General features: G+C 40.0%; 1 protein-coding gene across 1 annotated transcript in view; it reads right to left on the bottom strand.

Annotated features, from left to right (window-relative positions):
* Positions 1 to 20694, bottom strand: part of SCN11A (sodium voltage-gated channel alpha subunit 11) — a 150645-nt gene extending 129951 nt beyond the window's left edge. The window contains exons 1-3 of the mRNA XM_078152077.1: positions 20363 to 20694; positions 20122 to 20281; positions 441 to 717 (exon numbers count right to left, since the gene is read on the bottom strand). Coding sequence (XP_078008203.1) covers positions 441 to 717; positions 20122 to 20281; positions 20363 to 20381 — 456 coding nt within the window. The 5' untranslated portion in view covers positions 20382 to 20694. The remainder of the gene's footprint in view (positions 1 to 440; positions 718 to 20121; positions 20282 to 20362) is intronic.
* Positions 20695 to 21273: the final 579 nt, after the last annotated feature.

The following is a 21273-nucleotide window of genomic DNA, read 5'->3' as shown; positions in this document are numbered from 1 at the left end:
AAACTGTGAAAGAGACAAGACAGGTATTATTAGCCCCATTTTATAGTAAGGAGACAGGCCTTGAGCCTTTACAATCTTTTTTCTTTCCTTTTAATTCAGTTAAAGGTTCTGCTGTTTTTCTTACTGTGTTTTCTCACCTTTAATTAATTTTTTAATTCAGAAAAGAAAGACATGAAGTCAAACTAAGAACCTCAGTCTTATGACTCGCAATTTAATTCTCTGTTCACCAAAACTAGTAAAATTTTTGCTTCTCTATCCTGCTTTATCCCTCTGTTACTAGCCCAGATTTCCACTCTAAGAAACACCCTGAAAAGAGGGGCACGGTCTGGAACTAGGAAGATGAGGGTGAGAACCCCAAGGCCACTGACTCCACAGCCATAAAAACACAGTTAGGAACTATACCCCAACCCCTTTACCCCTAGCGCCCTCCCTGGGCATACCTTGTGGTTCACATAGAAAGGGTCGAGGTCTTCCAGAGGCTTCCCCACAACCTCAGGAGGAATGTCCCCATAAATCTTGGGCAGCTTCCTAGATACTTTCAAGTCAAGCTGAGGCCGAGGAGAGGCTTCAAAAACTGATGAGTCTTGGGCACTCTTCTTCAGTTTCTCTGCAGCAATCAGTTTCTCAATCATAGCCAGGGAATCGGGAGTGAAGAGGTGGAAGTTGCGAGCATCTGGGAAGATCACAGGGCAGGCCATCTTTTCTTCTATCTGTATCCTTGTGATAAAGAGAAATGATGTACTGAGGATTCAAAGGTGAAATGAAACATCTGCCCTCAACATGCAATGCCTCCAGAATCAAAAGAAAAGAAACAAATTGGGAAAAGAATTTTGTACATATTATTTCTGATGAAAATCTTACATCCAAAATCTATAAAGCACTGATACAAACTTGTGAAAGTAAGACTGATTATGATCATTTGATAAATGCTCAAAATAGTCAAAAGTTTGAGCTCACTCAATGGTTAATGGACATTTTCAGTTGGGTGTAACCGAGGCACCAATATATCTAAAACAGCACTCATTTTCTTCCCCCAAATCCACTCCTACTCAAAACTCTCCTATGTCTGTCAAAGGTACCATAATACTTCCATTAACCAAGCTTAGACACCTAGAATCATTCTCTACTCCTCACTCTCCCTCTCTGCCCATCTCTAATCAGTGGCCGAGTCTGGTTGATACTCTCTCCACAGCATCTGTCCTACCTCACCCCATTTTCTTCCACTCACATAGCCCTCCAAACCACCTGGTCCTTCTCATTTCCAGCTCTAAGAATCCCAAGTCTCCTTCAAGACTCAGCTAAATTGCCACCATCTACTTGAATGACATTTTTCCTGAATCCACCCTCCCCACCTCCCACCACAGCTGTTAGCACCTCCTCATCACAAAGTATTTCATATTTACTTTGAATATACCTCTGTGTGCACTGGAGGTCTAAAGAGTAAGAGCTATGTGGGCAGGGATAGTTTTAGTCTTTTTTTCACGTGCCCAGTGCCTCCCACAGTGATTGACAAGCACTTCATAAATGGTTATTATTGATTCATTGAATAGCCTCCTAATCTACCTCCTTGCTTCAAGTCTTTCTCTTCTCCAATCCATTCTCCATCCAGCTGCCAAAGTGACTTGCCTAAAGTTCAGGTCTGACCTCATCACTTCCCTATTGAATAAGTTGTAGCAGTTCATTAGGATGAAATAAAAAGTCCTCTGCCCCTCACAATCTGGCTCTAACCTACCTTTCTAGCCTTATTCTACATTACTCTCCTTCACACTCTCCACAGCTGGGTCAAAGGAGCTTCTCATGAGAGGTCGATGCATTCCAGGCACATCTGCCAGCCTGTGCAAAAGTCTGCCTCTTCAAATCCCTAGCCTCCTTCAAAGCTGAGCTCTAATTCCACCTCTTACATAAAGCCTTTTCTAATCCCCCAGCTGCTTTGCCTCAATACACACACAAACTTGTATTTATTTTATGTTTCATATATGCTTATAGTATGTGTGTTGCCTCTCTCTACTGACTATAAACTTCTTAAAGTCAGGGTTGGCTTCATTTATTCTTTTTTGTCACCAGTACAGTACGGTGCTATCATGCCTATCACATATTGTTATTGATGTTGTTATCGTTGTTCAGTCATTTTGTCAGTCATGGCCAACTCTTCATGACCCCATTTTGGGTTTGTGGTTTGCCATTTCCTTCTTCAGCTCATTTTACAGTTGAGGAAACCGAGGCAAACATGGTTAAGTGACTTGTCCAGGGTCACACAACTTGTAAGTGTCTGAGGCTAGATTGGACTCATGAAGATGACTCCAAGTCCAGGACTCTATCCACTGCATCACCTAGCTGCCAGTCACATATTAGAGACCTAATAAATGCCATACTGATCAATTGATGAATAAGCAATTCTCAAAATATTATCAATAACCACCTGAAAAAAATTTCAAACTGTTTAATAATTAGAAGTTGCAAATTAAAACAATTCTTAGGCATCGACTGGTTGAAGATCATACAATACAATGCAATGCTAGTGGAGAATAAGTACACTGCTGAGCAGTATTTTTGAAAATGATTATCAATCAGCAAGTTCCAGTCTCTGGGAATACGGTCCCAAAGACAACAAGGAACTACATCCTAATGGAGGAAACCACATGAGCATATGAGAGTATAAAACAAAATGTTATAGAATACAATAATTTTGGGAGGAAGACATTAGCAGCTGGGGATGATGAGAAATGTCTTCATAGAGAGAAGGTAATGCCTGAGCTGAGACTTGAAGAAAAGCAGAGATTCTAAGATGCAGAGGTGAGGAGTTAGTGAATTCCAGGCCAGGAGGAGGGCGATCTTGGGCAAAGTCACAGACAGGGAAATTGGACAGGCATGTAGGAGAAAAAGTCAAAAGGACATCTTGGCTAAACCATAGTGTACATGAAGGGGAGCGATATGGAATAAGCCTGGAAAGAGAGACTGAGGCTAGCTACTAGACAGAGCTTTAAACATAAGCTGAGAAGTTTATATTTGATCTTAGACAAAGGTAAGGGGCCACTGGAGTGTCTCAGGTGGGGAGATCAACACAAGCAAACCTGTATTTGAGAAAGCTTTTGTCGCTGTGTGGGAAATGAGCTAGAATGGGAGAGACGATGCAACAACACCAGCTATGGGGTCGTGCCAATAGTCCTGGTGAAGGTGATGAGAATATGAAGGGTGGCTATCTGAACAAAGAGAAGGGGCCAGAGGTGAAAAATGCTGTAGGGATAGAAACAAGATACGAGCACTGAATGAAGGGTGAAAAGAGGAGGAAAACATATTGATCCCAAAGACAGGATACGTAGAGAGAACTTGAGGATCACAGAACTCCCAGAAGAAAACAGTAAGTCAAAAAAACCTGGGTATGGTCATGCAAGAAAGAATACAACAAAAAGGCCCAAATGTGAAGACAGAAAATCAAATGCCAATAGAAGAATCCACAGTTCACCTCCAGAAAGGAAAAAAACCAAACAAGCCTATGCTGAAAACTCTGGCACATAACAGTGAAATTCAATAATTCCAACAAGAAACAATAAATTCTGCAATCAGCCGGGAGAAAGACTTTCAAATATAAAGTAAAATCAATTTGAAAAACAGAAAATTTTTGCATCCATCAGAAACTTCAGAAAGGGGAAGGAATTAATCTTATTAATAATTATCCATCATCGATTCATTATTAATGTATTGATAATTGTTTAAGTTATTCATTAATAAGTTGAGTCCAAAGAGCAAAGAAATTCAAGCAACAATCCAAGGTGACCTATCCTGAAACTTGAGCTTAAACCTCAGCGGAAAAAAAGATGAACGTTCAATAAAAAAAAAAAAATCGAAGCTTTACAACAACAGCAATAATAACAGACAGGAGCAGATTGTTTGTTTTGTAAACAAGCCAGACAAGAGAAAATACAACTGGTGTTTAAATCTGTCACTGCAGCTAATGAAAACACAAGCAATGAAATATATTACTCTGGGGGAAAAGGGGGAAGAACTAGAAAGAGATAGATACCTATAGGTTAAGGAAAAGCAAGGCAAGGCAAGAAGCATTTATTAAACACCAACTATGTGCCACGCACAGTGAAAGTGCTGGGAATTCAAAAAAAAAAAGCAAAAACAATCCTCGTCTAGGAGCTCACAGTCTAAGGGGGTGACAAGAGGTAAATAAGTATACACAGATGAGATATAGACAGGATAAATTAGAGAGAATTTTAGCCAATCTGGTAGTGTAAAATGACATCTAAAGGTTGTTTTAATTTGCATTTCTCTAATCAATAATGATTTAGAGCATTTTTTCATATAACTACAAATTGTTTTGATTTCTTCATTGGAAAACTGTCTGTTCACATCCTTTGACCATTTATCAATTGGGAAATGACTCATATTCTTTTAGATTTGACAAAGTTCTTTATATACTTGAGATATGAAACCTTTATCTGAGAAATTGTCTATAAAATATTTTTCCCAATTTTTTGCTTTCCTTCTGATTTTGGCTACATTTGCTTTATTTGTACAAAAACATTTTAATTTAATGTAATTGAAATTATCAATTTTATACCTCATTCAGCTCTCTATCTCTTGTTTATTCATAAATTGTTCACCTGTCGATAAGCCTGAGAAGTAATATGTTCTATGTCCTACTTTTCTTGTAAAATTTCTCTTTTTACCTATGTATGTATTCATTTTGCTTTTTTTTGGGGGGGGTGTTAGGCAATGGGGTTAAGTGACTTGCCCAAGGTCACACTAGTAAGTGTTATATGTCTGAGACCAGATTTGAACTCAGGTCCTCCTGAATCCAGGGTTGGTCCTCTATCCATTGTACCACCTACCTGCCCCCATGTATCCATTTTGACATTATCTTCAGAAATGGTATGAGATATTGGTCCATGCCCAGTTTCTGCCTTATTGCTTTCCAGTTTTCCCAACAATTTTTTTTATCAAATAATGAATGCTTATCACAGAATCTTAAGTCTTTATATTTATCAAATACAAGATTATGTTTATTTGCTATTGTAAATTGTATGTCTACTCTATTCCACTGCTCTACCTTTCTATTTCTTGGCCAATATCAGAGAGTTTTGATAATTACTACCTTATAATATGGTTTAAGATCTGCTAAATCTCCTTCCTTTACATTTTTTTCATTAGTTTCTTTGATATTCTTGACTTTTTATTTTTTCCAAAAGAATTTTGTTATTTTTTTCAGTAATTCAGATTTAAAATTCAGTATTCAGTAAATTATTTTTGTTAATTTAATTGGGACAGCATTAAATATATAAATTAGAGTGAAGTCATCATTTTTATTATATTGGCCTACCTGTGACCAATTAATATTTTTCCAATTATTTAAATCTGATTTTATTTGCATGAAAAGGTCTTTTCATAATTTTCTTCATATGGTTCCTGGATTTGTTTTTTTTTGTTGTTTTTTTGTTTTTTTTAATTTTTAATTAATTTATTTTGATTTATCAACAAACACTTCCATAAGCTTTTGAGTTTTATATAGGCTACACAAATACATTCCTATTAAACATATTTTCACATTAGCGATGTTGTAAGTAAGAATTAAAACCAATAGGAGGAACCACCAGAAAGAGGAAACAAAACACAACAGAAGGAAAAAAAATAACAAATGGTATGCTTTGATCTGCATTCAAACTCCATAGTTCCTTCTTTGGATGTGGATAGCATTTTCCATCATGAGGCCTTTGGAGATGTCTTAGATGTTTGTATCGCTGAGAAGGGTTAAGTCTATCAGTATTAGTCATCACACAACGTGGCTGTTACTGTGTACAATGTTCTCCTGGTTCCACTCACTTCACTCAGCATCAGACCATACAAGTCTTTCTAGGTTTTTCTGAAGTCCACCTGCTCATCATTTCTTATAGCACAATAGTATTCCATTACATTCATATACCAACCTTGTTCAGCCATTCCCCAATTGATGGGCATCCCTTCAATTTCCAATTCTTTGCCACCACAGAAAAAGCTGCTATCAATATTTTTGTACATGTGGGTGCTTTCCCACTTTTATGATCTCTTTGGGATACAGCCCTGGAAGTGCTACTGCTGGTTAAGTGGTTCAATTTTTTTTTAAATATAAATTTATTTATTTTTAGTTTTCAACATTCCCTTCCACAAGTTTTTGAGTTCCAAATTTTCACCCCATCTCCCCCCCCCCCACCCCAAGATGGCATGCATTCTGAATATCCCTTCCCCTACTCTGTCCTCTCTTCTATCTCTCTCCCCTTCTCTTATCCCCTTCCCCTTCTATTTTCCTGTAGGGCAGGATAGACTTCGGTACCCCATTTCCTATATTTATTTCCCAGTAGCATGTGAAAACATTTTTTTAAACATATGTTTTTAAAACTTTAGGTTTCAAATTTTCTCTCTTCCTCCCTCCCCACCCACCCTCATTGAAAAGGCAAGCAACTCAATATAAGCTGTACATGTGCAGTTATGCAAAACACGTCCATAGTAGACATGTTGTGAAAAACTAACTCTATTTCCCTTAATCTTATCCTGCCCTCCCATTTACTCTATTCTTTCTTTTGACACCGTCTCTCCTCAGAAGTATTTACTTCTGATTAACCCCTTTCCCAATCTGCCCTCCTCTCTATCATCCCCCTGCTCTCTTGTCCCCTTCTCCCTGTTTTCCTATAGGGTAAGACAGATTTCCATACCCAATTGAATGTGTATGTGTATGTTATTCCCTCCTTAAGCCAAATCCTATGAGAATAAGATTCCCTCATTCCCTCTCACCTTCCCCTGTTTCCCCTTCCACTGTAAGAGACTTTTCTGGTTTTTTTGTGAGATAATTTACCCCATTCTACCTCTCCCTTTCTTCTTCTCTGAGTATAATCCTCTCTCATCCCTTAATTTTATTCTCCAGATATGACCCCTTAATCTTCAACTCACCCTGTGCCCTCTATCTATCTATCTTATATACATATAATTTTTTTCCTCCAACTACCCTGATACTGACAAAGGTCTCATGAGTTATAAATATCATCTTTCCATGCAGGAATGTAAACAGTTCAATCTTAATAAGTCTCTTATGATTTCTCTTTCCTGTTTACCTCTTCATGTTCCACTTGAGTCCTGTATTTGAAAGTCAAATTTTCTATTCAGCTCTGGTCTTTTCATCAAGAATGCTTGAAAGTCCTCTATTTCACCGAATGACCATTTTTTCCCCTGAAGGATTATACTCAGTTTTGCTGGGTAGGTGATTCTTGGTTGTAATCCTATCTCCTTTGCCCTCCGGAATATTATATTCCATGCCCTGCGGTCCTTTAATGTAGAAGCTGCTAAATCTTGTGTTATCCTGATTGTGTTCCACAGTACTTGAACTGTTTCCTTCTGGCAGCTTGTAATATTTTCTCCTTGACCTGGGAACTCTGGAATTTGGCTACAATATTCCTAGGAGTTTTCCTTTGGGGATCTCTTTCAGGAGGAGATCTGTGGATTCTTTCAATTTCTATTTTGCCCTCTGGTTCTACTATATCAGGGCAGTTTTCCTTGATAATTTCTTGAAAGATGATGTCTAGGCTCTTTTTTGATCATGGCTTTCAGATAGTCCAATAATTTTTAAATTCTCTCTCCTGGATCTATTTTCCAGGTCAGTTGTTTTTCCAATGAGATATTTCACATTGTTTTCTAATTTTTCATTCTTTTGGATTTGTTCTACTGTGTCGTGATTTCTCATAAAGTCACTATCTTCTAATTGCTCTATTCTAATTTTTAAGGAAGTATTTTCTTCAGTAAGCTTTTGGACTTCCTTTTCCATGGCCAATTTTGCTTTTTAGGGCATTTTTCTCCTCATTGGCTTTTTGGACCTCTTTTGCCATTTGGGTTAGGCTATTTTTTAAGGTGTTATTTTCTTCAGTATTTTTTTGGGTCTCCTTTAGCATCACTCTCAGTTTTTCCTCTACTTCTCTAACTTGCTTCTCAAAATCTTTTTGAGCTCTTCCATCCTGGGACCAATTCATATTTTTCTTGGAGGCTTTGGATGTAGGGCTTTGACTTTGTTGTCTTCTTCTGGTTGTATATTTTGATCTTCTTTGTCACCAAAGTAAGATAATGTAGTCTGACTCTTTTTGTGCTGCTTGCTCATGATCCCGGCCAATTACTTGAGTTTTAAACTCTTTGTTAAGGTAGATCTGCTTCCAATGTGGAGAATGTACTGTCCCAAGCTTCGGGGTTTGTACAGCTGTTTTCAGAGATACTTGTAGGGACCTGTAAATTTTCAGTTCTTCCAAGGTGGTATGATAAGGGGAGGTGTTTACTCCTTTCCTGGCCTGCACACAAGTATTCCTTTCTGTCCTGTAACTGTGAGGTAGGGGTTCCTCTCCACAGCCACTACAAGCTCCACTAAGCCAGCGCTCCTCCTCACCCCAGCACCGCTGCCAGAACTGTGGCCCAGATCCAAACATGGGCAAAACAAGAGATTCCTGCCTCAGCACTGGCAAAGAGATCCCTGCAGTCCCTCTCTGATCAGCCACTGGATTCCCCCTCAGTCTGTGGGCCGGAAGCTCAGGAAGCAGCTGCCCCCCCCACGCCCCAGGGCCATGCTCTTGAGAATGGAGAACCCCCCGCTTCCTCTCTGACCACCGACAGAAACAGACTTTTCCCACTGACCTTCTAATTTGTCTTTGGCATTGGTGGATTGAGGAGTCTGGAAACCTCCACAGCTGCCCGAGATTCAGTCCTCTGAGGCCTGCTCCAGGTTTGCTGCAGCCTGCGCGCCCACGCTGTGGCCTGTGCACGCACGCCGTGCTGCGCTGCGCTCCCAGCCCGGCACGATACACCTTTCTGATCAATCATCCAGGTTGTCTTGGGCTGGAAATTTGTTTCACTCTGTCTTTTTGTGGGTTCTGCTGCTTCAGAATTTGTTTAGAGCCATTTTTTATGAGTATTTGGAGGGGTTTGGGGGAGAGCTCAAGCAAGTCACTGCTTTCACTCCGCCATCTTGGCTCCGCCTCCCTGGATTTGTTTTGAAAGTTGTGCACAGCAGATGTGCAGTTTCATGTACAATCATCTTTTTATTGTACTGAAATGCTTATTTTATTCCATAAATTAAAAATAAAATATTTTTTAAAAAGGAATAAGTAGGTTCTGATACTAAGATTACTTTTTTTCCTCAAAAGGCTTTATGTAAATGTATGTAACAAGTATTATGTCTATCAGCTATCTATCTCTGCAGATTTCCATCAATGTGTTTATCGGTTGTCCAAACTGTAACACCAACATCAATAAAAATAATTTTAAAAGAAAAAAAAGAGATTATTTCTGAGAGAAGGCACTGTGATTAAAAAGGATTGGAGAAGGCTTCTTGCAGAAGATGAGACTGTAGCTGAGACTTGAAGGGTATCAGGGAAGCCAGGAAGAGGAGATGAGGAGGGAGAGAATTCCTGGCATAGGGAGCAGCGAATGAAAATATCCGGTCAGGAAATGGCAAATTGTGGACAAGGAACAACATGGCCAGTGTCACTGGGCCCCAAATTACATGGTGGGGGAGAGAAGGGTGTAAGAAGACTGGCAAGGTAGGAGAAGGCAGGTTGTAAGGGGCTTTGAATGCCAAACAGAAGATTTTCTATTTGATCCTGGAGGTGATAGGAAGTCACTGAGTTAGGAGGATGTTATTGAGTAGGAGGATGATATGATCAAACCTGTACTTTGGGAAAAATCTGTTCTGTGACTGAGAGGAGGATGGATTGGAGTGGGGAGAGACTGGAGGTGGGCAGACTCATCTACAGACTATGCAATGATCCAGACATGAGGGCCTGTACTAGAGTGATGGCAGTATCAGAAGACAGAAGGAGGAGTATCCTATAGGTGTTGTAAAAATTAACTAATAGGCCTTGGTAGCAGATTGGAGATGGGGAGTGAGAGAAATAAAGACGCCAGGACCGCTCCTGGGTTAGGAGTCTGAGTGACTAGACAAGGCAGTTGTGCTATACAGCGATAGGGAAGGTGGTGGGGAGGGTTTAGGGGGAAGATAATGAGGTCTCTTTGGAATATGCTTAAGCGAAGCTAAGTATCCCTCAGGGTTTTGTCCTATCCCCTCATCCCTTCTCCCTCTATATGAGCTCACTTGGCAATCTCATCAGTTTCCATGGATTTGCCATCTCTATGGTGATCACTCTCAGAGCTGTCTCATGTCTGGAACACTCTCCTTCCTCCACTTTGACTACTGACCTTCCTGTCTTTTTTTAAATCTCAACTAAAATCCCATCTTCTACAGGAAGTCTTCCCAACCCCTCTTAATTACAATGACTTCCCTCTCTTAATTGTCTCCTCTGTATCATGTATGTAGCTTGTTTTGTTTATGTTTGTTTGCATATTGTCTTCCCCATTAGATTATAAGGTCTTTGAGGGCAGGGATTGTTTTTGCCTTTTTTTTGTATTTCCAGCACTTAGCACAGTGCCTGGCACATAGAAGGCACTTAATAAATGTTTATTGGTTGGTCGGTTGATTGATTGGTGTCTAGTAGCCATCCAGTTTGAGATATCTGAAAAGTAATTGGAGATGCAAGATTGAAGGTCATCATAGAGGTTAGGGCAGGATAGGTAGACTTGAGAATTATCAGTACAAAGATGGCAATTAAATCCACGGCAGCTGAAGAGATCAGAAAGTGAAAACAGCATAGAGGGAGAAGAGGAGAGGGCCTGGCACAAAGTCCCAAGGGACACCTACAATTAAAGGGAATGAACTGGATTAGGATCCAGCAAAGGAGGCTGAGGAGTGGTCAGAGAGGTAGGAGGAGAACCAAGACAGAAGGATATCCAGAAAACCTAGAGAGAAGAGACTGTCCCGCAGGACAGGGTGATCAGTGGTATTAAAGGCTTCTGGGAAGTCAAGGAGAATAAGGAATGAGCAAAGACCATTGGATTCAGCAACTAAGAGATCACTGATCACTTTGGAAAGAGCAGTTTCAGCAGAATGAAGTCAGAAGCCAGAACAAACAGTTCTCAAAAGAAGAACTGCAAATTGTTTACAAGCATATAAAAGAACGATCCAAATCATTAGTAATGAAAGAAATGTAAATCAAAAGAATGATGAGGTTTCATCTCACATCCTGAAAATTGGTAAAGATGCCCAAAAACAAAAAAGACAATAGTCAATGGTGGAGGGGTTGTGGAAAGATAGGTACCCTAGTACGTTGTTGGTTGTGCTATGAATTAGTACAACCATTTTGGAAAGCAATTTAGAATTATGCAAATAAAATGATACCTTTTTACCCAGCAATTCCATTACTAAGGCATAAACCTCATGGAAGTCATTGATAAGAAGTCCTCACACACCAAAATGTTTGTAGAACTGAAAGAACAGGAAATAAAGTATATGTCCGTGAGTCGAGGAATAACTAAATGAATTGTGGTACATGAATGTAATGGAATAGTCCTGTGCTATAAGCAATGACAAACATCGTAAATACAGAGAAACACAGAAGGACTTACGTGAACTGATGCAAGGTGAAGGAAGTAAGGAAAAGAATATACGCAATAACTGCAACAATGTAAAGGGAAAGAACCGTCACCACAAATTGATTCATAGAAGGAAAAGGACCACTACAGAGAGAAGCCAGAGTTGCTCAATTTTTTTTTCCTTTGGACTAGAAATGACAAATTAAAAAATAATTATTTTGAGTTGAATCCCAATATGTAAGTATTAAGATAGTTTTATTTTTTAAAAATCCTTTAGATGTCCTTCATGAGTTCAAGTCACAAAGCCCTAAGAGACTACATTCTCAAGTACTGAAGAAACTGGCAGATTATCACTCATTAATCCTTGAAATATCATGGTAGATGGAAGATGTTTCTTGAGATTGAAGAACTGCAGATAGCCTGATTTTTTTAAAGGGGGGCAGGGAAAAGAATGGAGTCTTCACATTATAGACCAATCAGCTTGATTTCAGTTCCTGGAAGGTTTTTGAAGGGAAAGTAAGTTAATGACTACCCAGAAAAGAGATGGTGATCACAAAGAGGCAGGATGGCATTATCAAGAACACATTATACTGAACAACCCTAAGTTTAGAATGGAAGCTCCTTAAGGGGACTACTATGTGTTGGTCTGTGCATACGCCCCCAGCCCTTAGAACAATGAGTGATATAACTGAGGCATCGAGAAATGCTTATGGAATGCTGTTCATCAAGACAGTCTTCTAGAAGATCGAGGTAGTGTTGTAAATATAGTTTACCTAGCCTTTAGCAAAGCATCTTCAAAAATCTCTCACACTCTATTAAGCTTGTGCAAAAGATAGAATTATATAGTCTAAACATATTCAGAATTATTTGGTTGAGTCCAAAGGGCAGTCATTAATGACTTAATGCCAACTTTGAAGCAGGTCTCCATGAATCTTTGAGTCCAGGAGGAATATACCAACAAAAATACACATAATATTATGAAAGCACAGGGTCCCTCAACACAAGGCAGCAATGGAAAGATCAGCACTTCCTCCTCCTAAAAGGAGGAGAAGCATTGATAATTCTGAGTTAAACTGGTGTAACTCACCCAACCCACCAGGCTCATGGCCCAGAGGCCTGTGACTCTGCACTTGGGCCCAGAAGGGGACTTGACTTCTAATTGTCTGAGAGATGTCAGGGCCCACAATGTTACCTAAGTGTGAGGAGCTCTCAGAGGAAAGAGAAACTGATTGCCAGAGAGATGGCCAAGAGAAGGCAGAAGGCGTCAACTTCTGAATGGCTAATGGCAGCCCCTGAGCAGGCATGTGGGGGGCGGGAAGCCAGCCATGCAATACATACTTTGATTCGCAGCAGCTTTAACACGGAAGACTGCTAAAAACAGATTTGCCAGCATGGTCGTTCTCCTGTTCTCTTTAGTGTCCCATAATCTGCTCTAATCTGTATAACTTTCCGTGTTTGCTTTATATTGGGCATTGTCTTTAGGGTAACTAGTATTAGCTGGAGTGAGCTAAGAGTGCTAAGAAAAGTGGCCTTTGTTCTGGACCCCTAAAAAAGCAACATGCCCCTAGACTGCAAATATTTGTTGTGAGGTAGACGTAATTCTAGCCCAACAGTCCTCCAAAACAACAGAGCAAAACAGTCATGGATCCTGCCTGCCCATCCTTGAGGGCGCTAATGGCTCAATTCTACAAAAGGGGAAATCAAAGTCTCCTTTAGAGACAGAGTGGGCCAGATCCCAAAATGATAAATATCTAAATACAGGCCTGTAACATGGACTGTCCTGTGGTCACTATGACTTGGGGTTTAAACAATTTTGTTAGCTATTCACTTTACACAGGTAAAAACTTTACGGAAAAAAGAGGAAGAGGAGGAAGAAGAAACATTTATATAGTACTTTAAGGTTTGCAAAGTGATTGAGAATATTATCTCATTTGATCCTCAGAGGGAGATGCTATTTTCATCCCCATTTTATTGATAAGAAACTAAGGCAGACAGTGGTTAAATGACTGGCCCAGAACCACACAGCTAGTAAGTGTCTGAGGCTGGATTTGAACTCAGGTCTTCGTAACACCAAGTCCAGCACTCTATCCACTGAGCCACCTAGCTAAAATGTAACAGACGTACACCCTACCTCAGAGCAATAGTAAAGCCTGACAATAGGTACCCATGACTGGATGTATTGAATGTTATTGATATTTGTTTACCCTGGAAAAAAGCCCATGAGACTGCGGAGATTTAAGGGTGGAACCCAAAGACCCTCCATGGGTAACACCAAAATGAAAGTAACCAACAAAATGTCAAAAGTGTCAGATAAACGAGTGTCCCCAGACTTGTTTACAGACAAGGAGAGGCTGATGAAAATAATCCAAGAGGCTCAGATTCTTAAAATCTGGCCTGCTTCTAACGGAGTCACAACAGCACCCTGAACTTTAAACTGCCATCATATTTGGTGGCCCTGTTACAGGGAATTTTGTTATTATTTTTTCTAGCTCTATACAATAATTTTTGATGGTTAGATTGGCATGGCACTGAGTAAGTAAATTAATTTAGGCAGAATTGTTATTTTATTATATTGGCTCAGCCTACCCATGAACAATTAGTATTTGTCCAACTGTTTAAATCTAACTTTAGTTGTGTGAAAAGTGCTTTGTAGTTGTGTTCATATAGTTCCTGGGTTTGTCTTGGCAACTAGACTCCCAAGTATTTTATATTGTCTACAGTTATTTTAAGTGGAATTTCTCTTTCTCTATCTCTTGCTGCTAGGCTTTGTTGGTAATATATAGACATGCTGATGATTTATATGGGTTTATTTTATATCCTGCAACTTTGCTAAAGTTGTTCATTATTTCAAGTGGTTTTTTAGTTGATTCTTTGGGATTCTCTAAGTATATCATCATGTCATCTGCAAAGATAGTTTTGTGTCCTCATTGTCTATTCTCATTCTTTCAATTTCGTTTTCTTCTTGTATTGCTATACCTAGCAATTCTAATGCAATATTAAATAATAGTGGTGATAATGGGCATACTTGCTTCACCTCCATCTTATGGGGAAGGCTTCTAGCTTATCTCCATTACAGATAATGCTTGCTGATGGTTTTAGATAGATATTACCTATCATTTTAAGGAAAGCATCATTTAGTCCTGTGCTTTCTAGTATTTTTAATAGGAATGAGTGTTGTATAGTTAAAAGCTTTTTCTGCATTTTTGGATAATTATATTATTTTGGTTGTTTTTGTTATTCATACAGTCAATTCTGCTGATAGCTTTCCTAATTTTGAACCAGCCCTATATTCCCATTATAAATCCCAGCTGTTCATAGTGTATGATCTTTATGATATATTGCTATAATCTCCTTGCTAGTACACACCTGGACTATTATTGCAACAGCTACTGGTTGGTCTCCATGCCGAAAGTCTCTCTGTCCTCCAATCCTTCACTGGCTGTTAGTGTGATCTTCCTAAAGTGCATGTCTGACTGTGTCTTACACACACACACACACACCACACATACACACACACACACACACACACACACACACACACATACAGAGAGAGAGAGACAGAGACAGAGAGAGAGAGAGAAAGTTCAGTTAAGTCCAGTGACTTCCTATCTCCTTCAAGATCAAATATAAAATCCTCTGTTTGGTCCTTAAAGCCCTTTATAACCCAGCTCCTTCCTACCTTTTTAGTCATCTTATACCTTACTCTGTTTCATGTATTGTGCAATCCAATGACACTGACCTCCCTGCTTTTTCTTGCCCACAATACTCTATTTCCCACCTCTAGACATTTTCACTCAATGTCCTCCATGCCTGGAATGTCCTCCTTCCTTATCTGTCTTTTGGCTTTCTTGGCTTCCTTCAAGTACCACCTGAAATTCTATCTTCTACAAGAAGCCTTTCCCAATTCCCCTTAACACTAGCACCTCCCCTCTGTTGATTACCTCTGATTTATCCTATATACATCTTGTTTGGACCTGGTTGTTTGCACTAGACTGTGGGTTCCCTGAGAACAAGGTCTATCTTTTGCCTTTCTTTGTATCCCTAGCATTTAACACAGTACCTGACTCATGGTACGTGCTTAATAAATGCTTCTGGTTGTTATTGTTGTTGAGATTATCATTTCCTTGCTATAAAATCTTAAGTGGCTCTTTATTACTTCCAGCATAAAATACAAACTCCCCAGCCTGGCATTTAAAACCTTTCACCACCAAACTCTAGCCCTTTCACACAATCCAAGTTTCAGCAAACCTATGCACTTGCTCTCCAGGTTAGATTAAATGATTTATGGATTGCTGCAAACTCCAAGAACCCTTGATTCTGTGATTTAGCCACCTTCCAAGGTAGGCAGGCCCTAAGCCCCATCTGTTGTATGTGTGCATATATATACATATGTACACACACACACACACACACACACTCATACACATCATTTCTCCAGTTAGGAAGATATGAATGTGGCAGCTGCTTTTTGCTTGGAAGTCACTGGATTTATGAATTCATGGACATAACGACTCCTCAGTAAATATAGTTTAAAAACTAGAAACCATAGATTTTAGAATAAATACTTTCTCTGAAAATAGTATTTCCAACAAAAATAAAAAAGGTAGAAAGAATACATCTAAGAACAAGTAAAACAAAGCAATTGGTTCATGTAACTTTAAAAAGTAAGTCTAGGACATCTGGATAAAAATGACAAGATGGCAAATAGTGTCTCACCCTAAGAACTTTTTTTTTTAGGCAATTGAGGTTAAGTGACTTGACCAGGGTCACACAGCTAGTAAGTGTCAAGTGTTTGGTCTGAGGCCGGATTTGAACTCAAGTCCTCCTGTCTTCAGGGCTGGTGCTCTATCCACTGTGCCACCTAGCTGCCCCAAGAACTTTCTTAATAACAATTACAGCCTTCCAGCCATGAAAGAGGCAATAATACCACAGAAAAGCAATTCACATCACACAAATTGGCTATCTGTCAAAACCAAAAAAAAATGGGATTTCTGTTCTGTGGGAAAATTCATGTTCTGGTGGTTTATTATACCACAAAATTGTTCCTAAGAGAGCAGAATGCAAAACTTGGCATGTCCTACAAGAAACACGAATAGCTTTACCAACCAAGCTAAGTATGGAGAGGGTCATCAACAGAAGACTGGACACCAGTTAATGATTGGGTTTTTTTTAAGAAATACCAGTTTGTTGTTTTTAGTTATTTTTAAGAAACTTCAGCAGATTGTCTACCAATCAATCAACCAGTAAGTGTTTATTAATGTGCCAGGCTGTGTTCTAGGCACTGAGGGTATAAGTACAAAAGAAAAAAAAATAGTCCCTGTTCACAAGGGGTGCTCAGTTGGTGGCTAACATGAGAGGTACATAGGAAAAGATGTAGGGTATACATACAAATACACACATGTGCACATACAAATACACACAAGTTAAATACAAGCTAATTTGGGAGAAAGGACAATTGGAGTGAATCAGGAAAAGTTTCCATCAAGAAGATGGTCCCTAAGCTCAATCTGAAAGGATGAAAGAGACTGTATGAGGTGGCAGGGAGGGGGGAGGGCATTCCAAGCATATGAGATGGAGTATGCAAAGCTAGTGGTCCAGGATATGGAGTGGCATGTGTTGAGGAATACAGAGATGCCAATTTGGCTGGATCACAGAGTGTAAGAGGGGCAGGGATGTCCGATAAAGCTGGAGAGAGAGGCTGGGGCCAGGCTGTAAAGGGCTTTAAAAGCCAAACAGAGGAGTGGAGGACAATAGTTTAAGGAGATGCTTAGATCTAGCCAAGATGTTTTTGTTTTTAGATTTCTTTAAGGCCTGTTTGTTTTGGGGATGAGAGAGACTTGGGCATGTTTGAATGCAGTTAGGGAAGGGACCTGTTGATAGGGAGAGATTAAAGATGCCAGGTAGAGAGAAGATGATCAATGGAGTAGTCTGCTAGACAGGAGAAAAGGGTGTGGAATCACACACACACGTAGAAGGTCTTGCCTTATCAAGGAGAAAGGCCACCTCTTTGTCAGAAAGTAAAAGAAAGACATACTGTCAAAGGGTTTTGAGATGCAAAGAAAGAGAGAAAAAGGGAGCTTGCATCAAATGGCCTCCGTTTTCTCCATAAAATACAAGACAAGGTCCTAAGCTGAAGAGAGTAAGAAAGGGTGGAAAAGGTTTGGGGCAGGGGGGGGGAGGGGGGAGATAAGGTTTGAAATAGCTTCTGATAGGAGAGAAGAAACCGGACATGAAGGAACAGAAGGACTGCTTTGCTGTAGAGTTTGGATAACATGAATTTATAATGTATCCAGTCAGCACCATTGTGAGACCATCTCAAGCTACATTCAGGGACTTGTGAGGAAGAAGATGGTAGGAACAATCTAAGGCTGAGGTTAGGAAACAGGAAGTAGCAACAGGACAAGAGGATGAGAGATTCAAGTAGAGTCAGACCAGCTAACTATTGGGTTGAGGTTGGAAAGGTAGGAAGTGAGGTCAGAGCAAGAGTGGTCTAAGAAATCACTGAGGGGTGGGGGCAATGGATATCTTATGGAAGAAAGGACAGATCTAGGAGGAATGGGACATAGAAAGAGGAGGAATGAGACATAGAAAGAGGAGGAATGATAAGAAGTCATGGTCAGATATCAGGAATGTCAGAGTTTCTAATTTGGGAAGCGGAACATTGATGGGTAATAATAAGATCCCAGTGTGTGACCATCCCTATGTATGGCTGAGGTGGAGTGAAGAAGTAGGTCGTGGAATTTAAAGAGGCTAAAGAATTGGGAGATTAGAGGTTTCAGGGTATGTGAATATTAAACTCCCCAATGGAAGTTGGGGCAAGGAAGATGGTGAATCAGGTACTGAACTCTTTGAGAAGGGAGAGAGAATGACCTGGTATGTTGGCATACTACACCTACTGTAATCTAGATTGGGTGAAAAATTTTAATTGTATGGACTCATAATGCATAAAACAATCACAATATGTATTGGAGGAGAGTGTATTCGTATCCGTCTTTTTGTAAACCATTACATTCTATTACAATTCTGGGGTATGCTGTAATCTTAAAATGATTATTAAATTTTCCTTGTGAGCTCCTACACTTTGGGAAATCAATGCACTACACACAGGGCTTGATTTGTCATTTTATTGATTGTTTAGCCTTAAGAAATTAATGGAGAAAATGTTCATGATGCACATTAATCTTAAAAGCGTATAGTGAGCACATTTTTTTCGGAGAGCTGGTTGTTGAACATTTAACAAAGCACCAACTACAGTTGGAGGCAGGAGACTTGGCTAGGCACTTTCTCCCTTCATCAGAATTCAGTTTTTCTACTCTGTCGCACAAAGCATAATTTTTATTCTGAATGCTGTTATTCTCTTTGCACTCAACTTTTCCCTGCCAAGTGTTCATATGTATATATGTGTGTATCGAGCCCAAAAGCTACAGCCAGCCTCAGTCAATTTTCTCCTGATAGTCCAGTCTGAAAGCAAATTCACTAGAACTTTTAGAAAAATACTGTCAGTGATCAAAGAGGGATCATTTCGGTTTTTAAAAATTAGTTATACATCATTATCTCTATTATATATAGAAAAACATTGCCTCCATCTGTAGAAGAGGCCTTTTCAATCCAAACACCTACTTCCCATGTCCCCAGGAAAGGAGGGAATGAAAAAGACTGCTAACTCAGTGAGAAATGTCACCTCGCCCTAGCCGGGTAATTTGACATGTGAGTGGGAAGCTCAGGCAACTTTACTCAGACATATATTTAGGGGTTCTCTCCCCTAGGAGTTCTGCCAGTGTGGTCAAATAGCTAGAAGCTATTTTTTATCCTGACCTCAACCACCCAAAGAAAGCAACAATAAACAATAGATTTAAAAAAAAAATTCACAGGCATACCCATAGGAATCTTAATTTTCCAAATCCCAAAATTCCACCCTGGGCTCAGCGCTTCCACATTCCCAACAGGGTGGGGAAAGACAAGAATGCATGAGCAGAACAATGGGATGTAGCTGCTGTCCAGCTCCTCTTCCTCCTGAATCAGGTGGACAAGGACTCCCAAGGATAGCAGACTCCTCCATTCACAAATCAGGCAAACATATTTCAGTGGCTACCACTGACCTCTCCAACGAAAACAATCAGGCCAGAGATGACAGGCCACAGTTTCTTCCATCTGACACGCTCTTACACACAAACTGGACACGCTCGATTCGTTTTCACGTACAGACATAACAGTAACAAAGTCATCAGAGACATAAATCTTAACACAAAATGTTTAAAACAGGAACTCCAGAGCAGTGACTGTTGTTTATTAGATCCTCAAACAGCAAAAAGAGAGAATTTTTTTTCTGACCAAGTCATTTAGTCATAATGAATCAATCCAAGGTTTGGAAAATGTGCATAATATTCCCCTTAGGTGGGGACAGGAGAGCCTGGATCAGTGGGGACAGAAAGCTGTCTCTCACTCCTAAAAGTCAGCCAGCTAACTCTAACAAGCTGGACCATGTCTTTTTCACCATCACCAGGGACTGAGACATAGCTAAAGCTGCTTCTGGATTTGAGGAAGGGAAGTAGTAAAAAGTGAATTTTCCTCTTTTTCCTGACTGTATTATTCACCCAAGGAGAAGTGCATCTTCCCAGCCCTGGACTTCTAGAAAAGAAAGAGAAAAAAAGGAAAACTATACAACAGGATTGAGCTTCTTCCTACCTTGTGAGCAGAGACTCTCCAGGGCCCTTCCCTGTGTCCTCAGCAGCCCAAGGGCGCCCCAAAGACGCCTCCCAGGAGCTGAGCTGAGATGCTCCTCGGAGCTGAGCTAGCTGCCTTTCTGAGGGAGCCTGGAGTCCTCTCTTGGGTGGGGTGGAGAGAGCTGTGTGAGGCAAATGGGAAAAGAGCCAAAGTGATTTTAAAGAATCTCAGAGTAAAGTCTGTAATGTGAGAAGGCACTTACATTTATACTGTGGAATCATTCACCTTTAATCAGCGCTTAATCTAGCTCTGCAAAAAAAAGAGAGTGGCATTAATAAAGAAACAGGTTGTTTGTGTTCACTCTGATCCAAGTGAGTAAGAGACAAAAGAATCTTTCTGGCGACCTGTCCCTCACTCCCAGAATCCCCCAGGAGAGCGCACAAAGCTCTTTGTGCAGCACGGGGTCATGGTTCTGCTCTTCACTCCTTACCGTGGAGAACTTGGCAAAGTCAAGAATCATTCAGGGGGCCTTATGGTCTCCTTTCTTCTGCACTATCTAGTATATGGGGCTAACCCTAAACATGAGCCAAGACCTGCACGCCTGGGAAGGTTTCCTTATGCAAAAATGTCACACACACACACACCCCAGTGGCACCGCACGTAAAATCCTTAATTTAGAGCTAATTTCCATGAATAATGAAAGAAATACCAATCCCCTGGAAAGACTCACAGCTTGAGCTTCAGCCATGGACACCTTACAAGAGTTTGGGGGACAAGAAAGAAAATGAACAGGTCTCCATAGGGTTAGAGGAGTTGAATAAAATAGGTGCTAAAAGGAAAGCCAGAAAGACATGAAGAACCAAGTTTTCCTAATTCCCATTTTGCCAAGGCTGGCTTTGTTATCAGTACAGAATTTCATTATGATAGAGAAAAGGTATGATTAAGCAATAAGGCAAGTGTTATTAATTACCTGTCATGCATCAGACATTAGGAGATACAAAGATGGAAACAAAACAAAATGGCTCCTGCCTTCAAGGAGTTTACATTCCACTGGGGGAATTGTGTACACATAAGTCAATACAAAATACTGGCAAGTGATCACTGGCAGCTGGAGATGAGGCCTCTTCTAGGAGATGGTACTTGAGTTAAGCTTTGTTGGAAAGGCACAGAGGC

Source organism: Phascolarctos cinereus, unplaced genomic scaffold, assembly GCF_003287225.1.
Source record: "Phascolarctos cinereus isolate Bilbo 61053 unplaced genomic scaffold, phaCin_HiC Scaffold_4;HRSCAF=312, whole genome shotgun sequence".
In the NCBI taxonomy this organism is placed as follows: domain Eukaryota; kingdom Metazoa; phylum Chordata; class Mammalia; order Diprotodontia; family Phascolarctidae; genus Phascolarctos; species Phascolarctos cinereus.
This window is presented reverse-complemented; position numbering and strand designations above follow the sequence as displayed.